General features: G+C 35.7%; 1 protein-coding gene across 1 annotated transcript in view; it reads left to right on the forward strand.

The window, feature by feature from the left end:
* NEK10 (NIMA related kinase 10) overlaps positions 1–16,024 on the forward strand; it is a gene marked incomplete at both ends in the record, with an annotated part of 91,049 nt that overhangs the window by 17,709 nt on the left and 57,316 nt on the right. Inside the window, 8 exons of the mRNA XM_080339512.1 lie at positions 2,105–2,169; positions 3,564–3,666; positions 3,778–3,906; positions 4,437–4,574; positions 5,256–5,301; positions 5,930–6,051; positions 6,253–6,355; positions 13,207–13,282. Of these exons, the coding sequence (XP_080195638.1) occupies positions 2,105–2,169; positions 3,564–3,666; positions 3,778–3,906; positions 4,437–4,574; positions 5,256–5,301; positions 5,930–6,051; positions 6,253–6,355; positions 13,207–13,282 (782 nt within the window). The remainder of the gene's footprint in view (positions 1–2,104; positions 2,170–3,563; positions 3,667–3,777; positions 3,907–4,436; positions 4,575–5,255; positions 5,302–5,929; positions 6,052–6,252; positions 6,356–13,206; positions 13,283–16,024) is intronic.

Genomic DNA, 16,024 nt, shown 5'->3' on the forward strand with positions numbered 1-16,024 from the left:
GGTGGATCCTGCCTCTCACCTGGTCTTTGTTCTGGCATAGCCCTACACTAACAGGGCTACGTAACTACTCAACTATCTAATCAGGTAGACATGCCTGGATAGCAAGGGAAAGAATTTCCACAAAAAAAATTAAAATATCCATTGCAGTGTCATCTTTCTCATCACAGTTGTTCTAGATTAGGGTTGGAGTGCAGATTCCATGGATTAGGTACCCTTCTTCTGCAATGAGGTCTTACTGTGCACTTCAGTTAAATCAGCTCCGGGCTAAGATAAATAAAAATCTTCCTAGACTGTACAAGAAACTAATATGGAGTCTAATAAACTGGAGCATATGCTCAGTGGTGTTGCCTCATACAACTGTAAGGAGCTTAATTTATGCCCACTGACATTCTTAGATTCCAGCAGAATGTGACAGAAAATAACTCACAAGAGATACTAAGCCACTGTACTTAGACCTGAAGCCATGTGAATTAATAATGAACCTAATGATCATATATGAAAACTAAATCCATTTCACGCAAACAATAAGAAGTATTTTTTTTAGTGAAACCTTGTTCAGGTTCTCACACTGCTCTCTGTGTTGCCTTTGTCATCATTACTGTTATGCAAAATGGTTGCAGCTATTGGAAAACCCTTTTTGAATTTTACAGGCATTTCTCTTAGCATTCTCACAATGCTCTGGTTTCTTTACTACTCCATTGTCTGTGTTTTCAACAACTAAATTTTCAGCTTCTTTTCTACCATGCTACCTAAGTGATCTTACTCCATTACCTCAAGGGTGACAGTGATACCAGTCATTTATTCTGCATACATAGCATATATAAAATGATCATGCCTTAACTGAAGCATATCACAAATGTTAAATAGTAATCTCACTATGCTAGTGTGAGAAAGACAAATATTATTGCCATTTAAAATATCTGTTTGTCTCATTAATCTGTTATCATGTCCCTTCACTAATGGGCTTTCTACGGTAAGATCTATGTGTAGTCTCTAAAGGGAAAAACTTTGAATGTAGAGACTCTGGCCCAGCTGGTCTGGGTTGTTCTGTACAGCAAAGTTGTGACTCAGTGGAATGCTGGACATCGGAACACACCATCCTGCTCCTGTGATGGGGAGTTTACTTTGAACTTTTCTGTAAACTTTCAAGTATCCTGCTTCCTTCAAAAGTAGCATTTGGTCTTTATTTTCTTCATTTAATACCTTTTCTCTGTATTGAAAGATTTGTTTTTAATGTAGGGATTAATTCTGCTATTATCACTAATTCACAGTTACCATTGTCCAAATAGGGATTATCATGCTGGACTGTGGTAGTGTTTTAGTCACTGATGCAATACAGTAATCCTAAACTATGTTAAAGGCATATGCTATTTGCATTGTTTTAGATACCAGTATCTTATTTCCCTTTGGCTTACTTTACACCATCATCTTTGTTTGGTCAGCCATGTATGTGCCATTATTGACTCTTGATAAATAGAATTAAAGATGAGTTGCATAAAAGCATACATGTTAACTACCTGCCAGTGGCTGTTTTAAAAATCAAATTTCTTCAGTAGACACCATATCGAAACTAAGGTACATAAAGACAGAAAATGAGGTACATAAATATCTCTGTAGATATGAACTTCATATATTCTTTTTTCTTTTTTGTCCTCTGTTATAACTTATGGCGTTCTACACTACATTTTTCAGAAAAAAAACCCCACAAAATGCTGTTTCTAGTGCATCATTAAAAACCCACTGATTACATTTACCTTTTTCAGCACTGGAGAAGAGAGCAGGTCTCAAATGTTGAGCTATCTGCAAATGAAGAGATGATTAAGACTTAAATGTTCCTCAGCATGTACTATAGTTGTAGTTGCACAATTTATTTTTTGCCCCCCCTTTTTTTTTTAACCCTAAATGGCCCTGCCAACTTTTAAAATACAGGAAGAACTTTATGTATTTTTACCCTCTTCATTATCAGGTTAATAAGGTTATCTACTAGTCATTTAAGTACAAAACATATCAATGTATAAAGTCAAGGGGAATCCTTGACGTTTATCAGTGGCTTTTCCATTTGTGTATAAATTTGTCATTAATTTAAGTATTTTTCCTGCTGCAGTGTTATGCTCTCAGAGCTCTGAGATTTCTCTTCAGTATGGAAAGAAATCGACATATCTTTAAAAGGTATGTTAACAAAATGTTTTGTGAAACCCCTTTAGGATAGCTTTCAAAAGTCATAAGTCCAAGCAGAAAGACCTGGGTTTTGAAATGTCATTTATTTTCAGCAAATAAAAATAGTAACGGGCAACCTCTGTTCTGTCTGCTGCTAGAGACAGCTGTTCCTGCATTGCATCAGTGCAAGATTTAGATGTTCAGTGTGGAGACTTCCATTGTATGCATGCAAGAGATGCTAACTTTGTAGGGGCTTCTTCCTCCCCCATAAATCAACATTTAGAATGTGTTGAGGATAGATCTGATACTGTTAGAGATAAACCATACTTTTATCCTGAAGGTTAGCAGATACAAGTTCCAGCTGTGGATAGCAGCAAGTGACTGGGAGCAGTAAATTTTTTCTCTCAGCCTTCCACTCTTTCACATGGGAATGACTTTGCATCAAGCCAGTTCACTTAGGAGTGTTGCTGAAATGTTTGGATCAATAAGGAGAAAATGTGTTTAATCAATCACCCATCTTTATTAGTAACATGACAGTTTCACCAGGTTGGCTACAAAGGCCGTATAAAACCCAGCGCTATGATTTGTGGGATTAGGATGGTAATCACTGCCTAGGGGGGTCTGACTATCAGTAGTGTTTCTCTATGATTTTATTCTGCATCGTAAGTTACTAGAATTCTAAATGTAACACTTCTGTTATTTTTACTTTTAAAAAAGAGGATTTTGTACTGAATTGGCCCCAGTTTGTAATGAATGTTCATGGTTGGTTTCAAATTTAGAAAGTGATACATCTGGGCTGATCTACTGTCTTTCATATTTCTCCAAGTGCCATAATTTTCTGTATTTCTGCTTCTGCCTGAACTTTAAAAAGAAGCAAACCTTCAGTTAAGCAAGTCACTAATCAAATATTGTGTAATATATGTTAGATTTTGCTTTTTTCAGCCCTTTTCTTCTTTAAGAATAGACTACTTGGACAAAAATTCTAAGATGGGTGTCATGATTCTTTAGATGCAGACAAATGTTAATCCTGTCATTTAATGCATTACAAGAAGGAACTCAGCTAAAGTGACAAGCATAATATAAAGTACTATTAAAAAAAATTGGAAAATAACTGGAAACTTAGGAGGTACACTGATTTTTAAAGAGGCTTATACTTGTTTAGACAACTGGTATTTATATTAATATCCAGCCCATAGAGGCTGAAGTCTGACTTTTGAAAGGTCCTTTAACTCCTATGTATGTAGTGTTGGACGGTTAATATCTGAACAGATTAGTGAAAAATAACTGTATTATTTACCAGGTTCAAAAGTAAGTTGTAATAATAAACATTGAAAAGTCTCTGCTGTAGACTAATAGCTAATGCGTACCACTGTTTCTAAACTGTATCAACATTTAAACCTTTGTAGACTTTTCCCTACTGACTTGTTTGAAACCTTCATTGATATTGGACACTATGTGCGTGATATCAGTGCGTATGAAGAGTTGGTATCAAAGCTAAATTTATTAAAGGTAAGTAAAAACATTCATAGCACTAAGAAGCTGTATTCTTTGCACATTCTTCACACAAGAAAGGCACGAAATATTTTAGATTTATTTATTTGTGGTTCCATTCATAACCAGGAGGATGAATTGAAGCAAATTGCTGAAAGTATCAAGAGCATGAATCAGAATAAGGCACCTACAAAACATATAGGCAATTATGCAGTTTTAGAGCACCTCGGCAGTGGAGCTTTTGGAAGCGTATATAAGGTAAACTTCCCTTTTGGTATTAATTTACAGATTTGAGGGGAGGCTTCATGAAGAGGGTCCGGTACCTATTTTAGCCACTGCCATCCTTTGAATTTCAGCAGGGGAATGCAGGTGTGAAAAGGCCTTTGTAGATCTGGGCATGTTGTTAGTATTTGCTGTGTTTTTGTTTGTCCCTGCTTGTATTTATAAGACTGACCAGTGTATCTCTTAGGTTTTCTACTTTTACTTTAATCCCTTTCCACAAACAGCATTTCTGTCTGTTGTAAAGGCTAACAAATCTGTGTAAAAACACTGAAATTCAAGCATATTTTATCTGAAAAGCAACACTGGGCACAGATAATGCTCCTTCAAACACTGGGGCAAGTTTGGTAGTCTACTGCTAACCAGCATTGTGGGGCTCCAGTCCTTTTGACTACTCACATCATACAGATGAACAGCTATGACTCTGATAACTAATCTGATAGCCATAACAATATCCTTTCTCTCCACATTCTATATTTATTTTACAAGGGTTATATCTTTTTTTGTAGGTTAGAAAACATAATGGACAAAATCTCCTGGCAATGAAAGAAGTAAATTTACGCAATCCAGCATTTGGAAAGGACAAAAAAGACAGAGAAAGTAGTGTGAAGAACATTGTCTCCGAATTAACCATCATTAAAGAGCAGGTATGTCTCAGGGACTCTAGTTTCATGTATGGGCTCTCTGCTTTTAGGACAGTTAACTCTGACTTCTCATATAGCAGGGCGTCCAGCTGCTGATACTGTTTTTATTCTGATCAGTACAATACTGGCCCATGTTACCTGACTGCTGTCAACGTTGAAAACCTTCTTACTATACTGTTAGCAGCACTGCAAAGTCTTGTTACTAAGGATTCTTACTTTCTGTGTTAGCAGTATTTGAACTTTTTACAGAGATCCAGTACATTAAGATTGTGATAGAAAACTGATGAGATTCTGTTCCATTTAATGAGTTCTTGGGATTAAAATACAGTGAGAAGATGGTCTTTTTGTAATTGATAATAAAAAAAAAAACCAGACTGATCATTAGTGTTTTTAGGCTGAGAAAGCAAATACTTTGATGCAGGTGTAATTGCCTGTTTTCAAACTTCATTCGCTTTATTTCAGTAATTAAGGGGATAGTGGATTGGAATCACGTTGCATTTTCCTCCTGGTTGCTCCAGTAAAGTGCAACACTTCTCTGTGTTTGGAGTAGCAGCAAAGGTCCACTGCACTGCAGTCCATATGCCAGTTTGTGGAATCTTTCCTTCCAATGTATAGCTAAACATTATAAATACTCTGCCATCAGTTTAACTATTCTAAACACCTGAATTTCCTTCCTCATTGTAGCTTTATCATCCGAATGTTGTACGGTATTATAGAACCTTCTTGGAAAGTAAGTATAAATGTGGAAAATTAAAACATTGTACGTAAGGAAGAAGTAGAAATATATAATAAAAGCACAGCTTGGAGGGAGTGTGTCAAATTTGAGCAATAAATGGTAATATTTTCTTTGAGAACTGCTACAGTTCAGACAGTCTTATATTCCTTTAAAATTGAAAAAAATGGTGAGTAATAATATTTATAATTGTTTATCTGTCGGTAAACCTAGATGCAATGTAAGCATGTAGAAAGCGTAATTGTCACCCTATAGAGTTAAGGATCCCAAATTTACAAATGGGATGCCAAGCAGGGAGAAAATCTATAGAACCTAGTAAAATGAATGATATAGATTGCTCAGCTATATTATCTTAATTTTCTTTTTTATAAAGTGCTAGCTACATACAGCTGCCCATTGAGTGGTTATCAGGCAGTCAATTTCTTATAGTTGCTGTGATATAAAATGAGGAAAAAACAGAATAACAAGGAGTAGAAGTATGATTAAAATGTATTTGTCTGTATGAATGAGTTTTTTAAAAGTAAAAATCAACAGCTTTAAAAATATATTTTAGCCTCAAATACTCTGTTTTTGAACACCTTCTGGATAAATGTAATGTTTTATTAATTAATCTCCTTTTATGTAGATGACAGATTGTACATAGTCATGGAGCTCCTAGAGGGAGTGCCATTGGGAGAACACTTCAGCTCTTTGAAGGAAAAGCAACAACAGTTTACAGAAGAAAGAATATGGCATATATTTATCCAAGTAAGGTCCTCCTTTTTTTTGTGTTGTTGCCAGGACCTTTCTGCTTGTCATTAGTAGCACCATTTATGTTTGCTAGGCTAATTAATGACAAGGAATGTTTATTATATCACGCACTAATATCAGATATGGATTTAATTTTGTGTGCCTTTATTTTGGTTGTAATTAAGAATCTTTGTAAGGCTGCTTCTGTTTGTTTTTAAGCTTTGTCTAGCTCTTCGTTATTTGCATAAAGAGAAAAGGATTGTTCATCGAGATCTCACTCCGAACAATGTCATGCTGGGGGATAAAGACAAAGTTACAATTAGTAAGTAGAGCTACTTCACTTGAACAGAACTTGCCATGATGAATGTGAGTAGAATTTCTTTACTGAAACTCTCAGGTTTCAGATTCCTGGGTATTGGTCACCACATTTGAAAGCTGGTAAATTATTGCATTAATACACTCTTGTGTAAAAGAATTGCTAATGGAAATTTTGTGATCACTGCCACCAGGTGTAATCAGCCATGACTATGTTTTTTTTGCAGCTAGATATGTCAAATATTACGAAGGAGAGTATTTTTCCCTATAAAAAATTGGACTATAGTTATGTATCAAGGCTTGCTTTTATTTAAATCAGCAAGAATATCAAGATAACCAGATTAGATAACAAGTACTAATGAACATGCGAAGTACAACAGCCGTCTGTTCTATTCCAGTTCTACTGTGTAATTGTTTAGTACCCATCAGTTGTTCCCAGTGATCAGCTGCATTGAGGTGCTACTTGTCTAAGCCTATAGTAGCGAATATTCATTATCTCCATGAGGAAGGAGCCTGGATAGGCTTTGAAAGCAGCATATGTGTGAACAACTCCAAAATATGACAAAGTTTTAGTTTTTGAACGAATTAATACAACCTGGGAAACACAGCAATCCTTACAAGTAATTCAGATACTGTACTTTTTAAAGTTTTCAAAGAAATACTATGTGCTATTATATCTTACTGCTCATGATACAGAACTAAATAAATAATGTGAATACTGCAGAAATGTTTTAAGAAGTTTTGATGGAAAAAATCAATCTCTCTTCTTTAAAAATAACAGGGAAGTGCAGGCATATGCATGCACCCAACCACAAACCACTCAGTTGATTTTGTAGTAAATATTTATACCTGATGGTGTACATACAATTTAATAATGAATGAATTTAAGTATGTGCTAAAAAATCTCTAATTCTTAGTAATGATATAGTTTTGAAAGAAGGTGATTTATCAGAGCATTTGTCCCTGCGTAATGAAAAGAAATATTCAGAATATTATTGTGAAGTATCACGTAGTTATATTTTATATCAACATACTGCCACTGAGGGGCACTCTTGCCTTAATTTCACACTTTGATTTAACACCTCTAGCTTACTTCTGGTCCAATCTAGATAAATGGAAGTGTAAATGTACTTTCAAAGGTAAACTCAATATTGCCTGTGAAAAGCATTGATATTTCTGTCAAAGTTTTACAGGAGTTGAGGAAAACTAGAAGAACTGAATCTTATTTTGATCATTTCTATTTCTATCATTTTGATAATTTCTATTGGTTCAAAACTATTGCAATGCTTAAAGACTTGCTTTATTTAGTCCTTTAATTAGTACCAGTGTATATTGAATTTTTGGAGGGAGCTGAAGACCTTTTATCTATTTTACTGAACCTTGTTGTTTTACAACCTTAATGAAATTAAGAATAATTTACTTTCTTTCTGATTATAGTAAATATGTACTGTATTGGTGCATGCTGTGTTATTATACCTAACTCATAAAGTCCTTGTATGGCAAAGACTGGAGTATTTGTGATCTTGATAATTATATCTCTCAGTATTTGTGGATAAGTGTAATATCCATTTGGGAATTTAGAGTGGTTCTAGATGAAAGTTAATACAAAATGTCAGATGAATGTGGAAGCGTATGCTCAAATACTGAGAGATCTTAAATGTACCTCTGCAGTGAATTTGATCTGTCAGCTTTTATAAAAGGTGAGGGTCTTCTCTAAGATCTACTCCTAAAGAGAGAGAGTTCAATTTTCTGGAGTCTTTCAGATCTCAAAACTGTCCCAAACTTGTTTCGACCCAACTAGAGTAACATTCCTGGGGGCTACCGATGAAGTGGTGTTGTGTGGTTATGTAATTAAGATATGGCCTCTGATGGTCCAAGTTATTTTGTTTCATAAAAGAAGCTTGTATATCTTAAAACACTGCTCTTTTTTCCTTTCCTCAATCAGTCCTTTTGGAAATGGTAGTGCTTATTGATCCCGCTAGTGAATTTGCAGACTGACAATATAACAAAGGCAGCTCATTTCTCTGTAACTAACATTCATCAGATATGTTGTCTTTATAGAGTTGCCTTAGTTTTGGACTCTCATGCTAGATTTTGAGTAAAAAAAAAAATTAAAAAAAAAAAGGAAATAAAAGAACAGAGTGGGAAATACACTGAAGCAAAGTGCTCCTGTAGGCCGAAACTTTAATTATGAACTGTGCATGGCCATGCAGCAGCCTAAACAATGAGCTTGCTTTAAGAAAGTTCTGGGACCCACAGGTAGGAGTTTCTCACCCCATATGTGAGAACTGAGCCGCTTGTTCCAAACCCAATGAAGGTGTCTCATACAGTTTCCAAGTTTACGTTGTTTGAAAAGGAAAGGAGCGCACAGTGTGGGAGAAGTTCTCACCTTGCTGTCAGCACAGACAAAAAAATAATCCAAACCTGCTAAAGACAAACCTGCTTCCTTGTCCTGAAATCACAGAGAAATTCCTACATATAAGTGGCCTTTGTAGCACAATTGCAGCAGAAGCTGGTAGGCACTGACCAATAAGGAGATGAGACTGAAAACTAGAATTCATACAGGCAGACAACTCCGCAACCAGCCTGGCACAATAGATTAGACTATAAGGTCTCTCCTAGAGATGATCTCTAAGTATCATCTCTATAGGTTCTACTGAAAAAAAGAATGCCTGAGGTAATAGTAGGAATAATTTTTTAATCTGTATGCTCACACTGTATTGTCTTTTTTTTAATAAGTGAATGTGCTTAGACACTGTCTTTATCCAGGTCCTTGTTTATTGTTTTATTTTTAAAATTATGCAAGGTACAAATAAAAGTTCAAACCCAAGAGGGGCTTCATTCTAGTGTGAAGATTATGTAACTTCCTTTGTGTTTCCCATGACATCTTATGCACATGCCAATTAAATCTGAACAATTCCAATTTTTTTTTCAGGCTCTTTTAATTCATACATTGTTGTAATTGGAAATAGACATTTACAATCTGATCCTAGCCAGGCTAGTGGTAATAGAAGATCTTTGTTTCTGACTGTAGAGAACTCTAAACATGCTATTGTTATGTAGTCTCTGGAACTGCCCACCTTACTCATTTGTTCTGTTTCATCTCTGATGTAAATTTGATAGGAAGGGGGCCATAACTAACATCTCTTATATGTTGGTACAGCATTTAATCATAATTGATTGATCTGCAAAAGCTATGAAAATATAAATATTAAAGCACAATAACCTGCAATTTCATAAAACATCTCACTCTAAATTAGTAGAAAAGTGTTCCTGAAATTGTATGTGTCTGGTGCAGGTTGAATGTCTGATTTATAAATTCTGGCAAAAAAAAAAAAGTAGAATTTTAGGCACAGCCTGAATGAAAGTTGTGTTGTATAGCATTTTAGAGATTCATTGAACCAATATTATCTGTGGCTCTTAGTTTAATCTGCCCAGCCTTTTTGTATAAGACCCTGAGAAGTTACAGTTTTCTGAATTTGAAATGTGTATCTTCTTTTATTGCAGCTATATTTTTCTGCAGCTGTATTTTGTTTCTAGCACAGCAGATTTCTGTCTAGAGCTCCATTGCTTCATCTGTTTGTACGACAAAACAGGAGATTCTGTAGATCATCACCATTCCTCAGCGTCATCTACTTGCACCAAGGTTTAGATCTTGACAGTCAAAGAGGCCCATGTGGAATCACATTGATACCTTTTGGGTCTGATGTCAAGGAGAACTGTGAAGGGTCCCGTATCTCTTTGGGTTGCACATTCTGTTTAATGTTTAGTACACATGATGCATTAGCAGTAGAAAGGATCTGTATGGAAATAAAACCTGGGATTATATAGCAGCAGAATACTAGTTTTGAGACAACTCACCTATCTGGTATAATTCTAATCATAGCAGGCAGCCATGAAGTATCAGAATGGTGGAAGAAAGCTACCTGTTAATTCTGTGATTCAGAATACTTGCTTGTTGAGTGCACTTCTAAAAAGTCCGGTTGGCTCTTAATACTGTGCCGTGCCCAAAGAAGCAGCTGCCATGAGTGTTAGTCATTAGTCTTCAGAGAGACTTGGATTAGTGACAGTGTTTTTGCAGTTTATGTAGCTCATTTAACCAGTCCTCAGTATCAGAACTGCTGCCCTTCATACTAAGATTCAAAGAAATGCTTGTAGTGCTTCATTTTCAAAGGTTCCGTAATAGGCTGAGTGGAATTTTCCGTTTGTTTGTGTTCACTCGAACATTCTGGACACTATCGGTAGATTAATAGCACAATTGCATCTCTTTTTACAAATTACACTTGTAGGTGTGGGTCAGTGCTAATATTCTTAGTGCAGAAGTTACCAGTTTCACAAAGCTGACAGATGGTAGACTGAGTTTGTGAAGCGTTGATATTAGCACATAGAAAGGAGAATGATATAATAGCTAGAAAGGTGTATTTGGGAATGATGAGAAATTAATTCTGTTCCCATTTCCATGTTGATGGAAAAGAGTAGAATAAGTATGTAGTACTATTGATTGAATTTCAGATTGTCTTGATTTTAGGATATGCTTTCATGGAAAATACAATTAAAGTTCTAGTTTTATCTTCCAGATCACTGTAACTCGGTAAGTTGCTGACAAACTTCCTTGATTACAGTTGCTCTCATAATTCTCTTCCAGCTTCTAAAAGACACACTGCTGTGGTGTGAAGCCTTTTCAGGAAATTGCCAGATATGAATTGCCACAATGGGTCCTCATGAATCAAGCCTCAGTTTACAGCTGAAACAATGAATTACCAGTTAATAGGGGTCATCTTTATGTTTGGTGATGTCTTCATTTAATGGCAAGGGAGGCAGGCCTCTCACAGTTCTCAGAAATTATTTCATTTGTTTGTTAGTTATAGTAGCAACTTTTGGTATCAAATACCAAATAAAGAAACCTGGAGTATTAAAAGCTTTAGACCAATTTATAAGCTGCAGACAGATGCCTAAAAAAATTAAAAGAAGCAATTTCACTAGTTCAAGGCAGTTCAGCATTTGACAATTCCTTTTCATTCAATTCTGTATTTTATGGTCTTGAAAAAGCATTTATGATTAATGTAAAGCTGATTGTCCTGTTCTTTACATTCCTGAGGTTTTGCAGCACCAGTCATATTTAGAAGCTTTTTGCTGGTGTCAAGATAGTTTAGCAGAAGTTGGAAAAAGTTATTGCCTGTGAAATAGATTTTTTTTTTTCCCCTTTTTCTGAAGACCTGAGCCTAAAAGGAAGAGAATACATTTACTCCATGTGGCTGATTTTTTCCCTTGTCTTTTTTTTTTCCCCCCAGATAAATAATGTTGTATTAAAATGGACTACTTCTTCCAGAACAGAGATGTACAGCTCTTCTCTTTCCTAATGCTTTCAAGTACCAGGAACTGAATATATTGATCTATGTAATGTCTTAATACTCTTTATTTATAGAATATTATGTGAAGGACTCCAAAGGAGGGAGTTCAGAATGATTCATCCCAATTAATTCAGGGAAGAATCAACATTGCCAAAACCTCTGGTCCTTTTGGGATTAACATTCCCTGGAGTGAACTGCTTGAGGACTGTCTTAACTCAAGGACAAAAGAGAGGCCTCTCAGTGATCCTGTTAATTTCGCATTCTTCCCACTTACGTTTCCCAAGCACTGCAGAGCTAGTCCTTCTTTGAACATCTTGTTCAAAGAAAAATGATCTGTGGCCTGGGTACCTAGGTTTGGCTTTCTTATCAAAGGCCTTTTCTGAATAAGAGATCTACTCCTTTTCAGACTCTTGAGGCTCATACTGAGGAAGATCCAAAAACACTGATTTTTCTTACCTGTGTTTCTTCTGATCTGTAGTTTTGTGGGTGGTTGTTGTTTGTGGTAATTTGTTTGTTTAGTATTGTCTGTGTTGTTGTTGTTGTTTTTTAATGAGTAGAGACATTTTGAACTAAACTTTATGAACTATCTCACTGTAAAAACTGTTGGAATGGGCATGCTATGAGCTCTGTCCAAGTAGAAAAGGAGTTTTAAACTATTTTAAACAATATTACCTACCGCACAAAACTTCCTAATTCTGAAGTAGAAATACAATACAGAATTTATTAAAAGACTTCAACAAGTACAATTATTTTCTCGTGCTCTCTGTGCTTGGATATAATAAAGTGCAATGTGTCTTAGCTGCATTGTTATGTTGGGGCAGCAGTGGAGTATTAAATTGAAAAAAAACTTGAACTGTTTGCATGCAACTTAGATTAAAAAAATAAACTCTAAAGATTGTGTACGACAATTTTGTGGGAGACTACCTGATAATTACACAAAAAGCACTTACATTAACATAATTGTATGATCTTCTAAATCTACAGCTTTCGTCACAATGTAAATCTAAGATTCACCGTTGTTTCTTACCAAATGCAATCTTTGAACATGAACTATTAAAATATTAGACCCCCTTGTACCCTTTGAAATTAAATTTCTGAGAAAGTCCACCCTTTCCAGCTATCATAATGGAAAGCTAAATAATTACTAACTTCATTACATTACTTTTTCCATTCATTTGGGCAATGGATCACTGCTTATTAGGTACTTACCATTGCCATGCAGCTGATTTGAGTATATTAATAGAAACCTGACACTGGTCACGTAGTCTGGATCAAAAGCGTTTTTCAAGCTGGTAGGCCTGATTGAAACAGAAGTTGTTGATTCATGTGGAGATGAGAGGAAAGTATGGTCCAGTACTGCAAAATGGAAGAGTTTAAAAAAAACCCACAAACAATCCAAACCCTCCCTTGCACCTTCCCCTGATGTTTTCAGCTGTTGTGAACCAGCACTGATTGTCATCCAAATAGGGTGGCTATTGACACGTGAATCCTTTTTTCTTTATTGTAGCTGATTTTGGGCTTGCAAAGCAAAAGCAAGAAAACAGCAAACTTGCATCAGTAGTGGGAACCATTCTGTACTCATGGTAAGTGTTGCTTGTTGTTGCATATGACAGTTTCTGTGGATTGATGCAAAACTGAAACAACTGCAGTTGTGTATCATCTAACTATATCCTTAAAGAAATGAGTTTTTCAGCTATAAACAGATAAATGTAAACAACATACATTCATTTTAATGGCTTTTAATGTAATTGTGGCTTCAGCATTCAGTTAAATTGTATGTGTGGACAGCTTACCTTCTGAAAAAATTATCCCTTTAATTAGTAAAAATAAGAAATGAACTCTAAACTTATACAACATAAAATGTTTTCTTCCAGCCAGTATGTATTTCATAGGGTGTGCACTGGTTCAAAAAGAAAACAAAGCAGCAAAAATACTCAAGAAATTGGTGCTAGTGGATTTATTTTGGATCAGCAAACATTTGGTTTTAGTAATTGAACTGAAAGAATATTTTCTAAAGTTTGAAATTTTCAAATGTGGAGAGACATGACACAGATTCTTTGCAATTTAAGTTTAGTAAACCCATCCATGACTGCTGTAAAACTTTGCCACAGAGAACACACTATTCAGTCTGGTGAATGAGCTGCAGTTCTCTTTGGCATCCCATTTGTGAGAAGACAAAGTGAGGAACCATATTGCATTAAATTGTGGTACCAATAAAACTATGTAGGTTCCTTGGTTACTACTGACTTGCGTTTTGTTTTCTCAAGAGCATGGAATAAAAAGCATTTCCTATCCAAAAGGTTCCCCTCAATATGTGAACAGTGTATGTAAGTGAGAGCATTATATGCATGTCAGGTTCTCTTAAACAACAGTAATTGTGGGTTGGACAGAGTATTGATTTTTGTGTTGCACGATGTATAAATAACAAACATGCCTGTTAATTCAGGTCACTGTATTACGAACAAAAGTGAGCAAATGCAACCTGAGTAAAAATCTAAATTGTGGAAAGCATAAGATCAATATTAATCTAATAGCAGTTGATACGTTCTGGGCCTGCCATTTAAGCTGATAATTTCTGTTAATGGAAATGCTAACATCAGAAATCAATTAAGGAATTTCTAATCTGTGCCACAGTTCTGGATCTCTCTCTTCATTTGCAAAATCATTGGTTAAGCTTTGCCTACTCTAACTACTTTGTTAAGGAAATATGTTTACAGTATGTTCAGCCGAAGCCTTGCAAATCCAAATATTCCTCAGTCAGGCATGGGGTTGTTATTTGCAACGCCTTTTTACATACAGCTGCTGTTCCCCTTCTTGAGGGTCATGCCATTGCTTCTACTCAGTGTCCAGTATTCTGAGATCAGAAGTTGTTTTTCTCCTTTTAAGGACTTTCTGGTGCTCTTGTTCCCACTGCTATAAATTGCCAATTCTGGCTCCTGTAAATAAAGCCATGTTTATTTGGTATATCTAATAGAAAAAGAAAACCACAAGGAATGATGCATTAAAACAAACCTAAGAATGTTGCACAGCATGCAGTCTGTAATATTGTTTTCTGTTTTCATCAGAATTTTTGATTTACAAAATACATGCCCATAAGGAGAAAAACCTAACAGAAGATTGTATCCTAAGAAAAACTGGAAGTGGTTTTGTCCTAGATTTTGTTTAAGATCACTACACAGGCTGGGACACTGACAGGATCTTTTGCGGAAGTCTACAGGTCTTTTTGATGTCAGTCTTCTTCAATCTTCTTTTCTGCTTTGGTCACCACATGTGATGACCATAACCTGCCAGAATGATTGGCCTGCATGCTTGTAATAAGTAATTAAAGGTTTCAAGCTATCAGGGAACCTACTGATGGCTCTTCTGAATTAAGAGGGAGAGTCAATAACTCAGGCATTTGGCAATTGAATATAATTCTTGTTGCCACTTTTGAAATTGTTACTTGTGATTTCCTGGTGCCAGAATGATAATGATTGACACTTAATCCCTAGAAATCACTAAATCCTAAAAGGGCTTCAAGAGTAAGTCCGTGTGATGTGTTAAATATTCAAGCCCCATACCTTAAAGACTAATGTGTATGCTGCTACTTAGTGAGCAAAAGTAAGGTGATTCCAAGTTTGACTTGATTGGTTTTCCAAATACCCCTGAAGCAGAGCACCATCTGTGAGTGATACTTGGGGTAGTTAAGTGTAGTAAGAGTATGGTGTAACTGGTTATGTGCCATCTTTTTCAGGCTCTCTGAAGTAATTGATTTGTTTTGTTCAGTTATAACTTGGCAGAGAAGTTGTTGATGGGAACTTGTGCTCTTTTAAACAGCAGTTACCAGTGAAGTGTCTCTGCAAGTCTTTAGAAGTGTCAGGTTCCAAACCATGTCCCAGCGGCACTCAGGATCACTAAGTTGTACTGTCACTTATTTTTTTCCCCTCTTTGGTTCTGTGACTGTGTTTGGGTCTTTGCTCATTTTACAGGAAATTTTTATTTGACAGTAGTTTTCTGTAGATTTATATACAGGTTTTTTTTTTTTTTTTTTTTTTTTTAATGTTTGCTTGTACTGTATTTATTATTTTCATATCCTGTCTTCGTACATTGAAGTTCATGTCAGAGCTAGGACTCTGGCAGTTCTTTTTCTACCTCTTTGTCCCGCTATTTAGATGTAGGCACAGGGATAAAATGTCACTTACATGTTGCAGTGTTGCAGTAAGTGGTCTTTTGGGACATGACTTGTCAGTTCTACTCCACAGGCAAAATCATGGAAGCAACAATCCTTGCCTGTCTGCAGTCAGAAGAGAGAACAAGGGCTCAATACTGATGTCTTTGTATTTAAA

This window comes from Nesoenas mayeri (genome assembly GCF_963082525.1).
Source record: "Nesoenas mayeri genome assembly, chromosome: 2".
NCBI lineage: Eukaryota > Metazoa > Chordata > Aves > Columbiformes > Columbidae > Nesoenas > Nesoenas mayeri.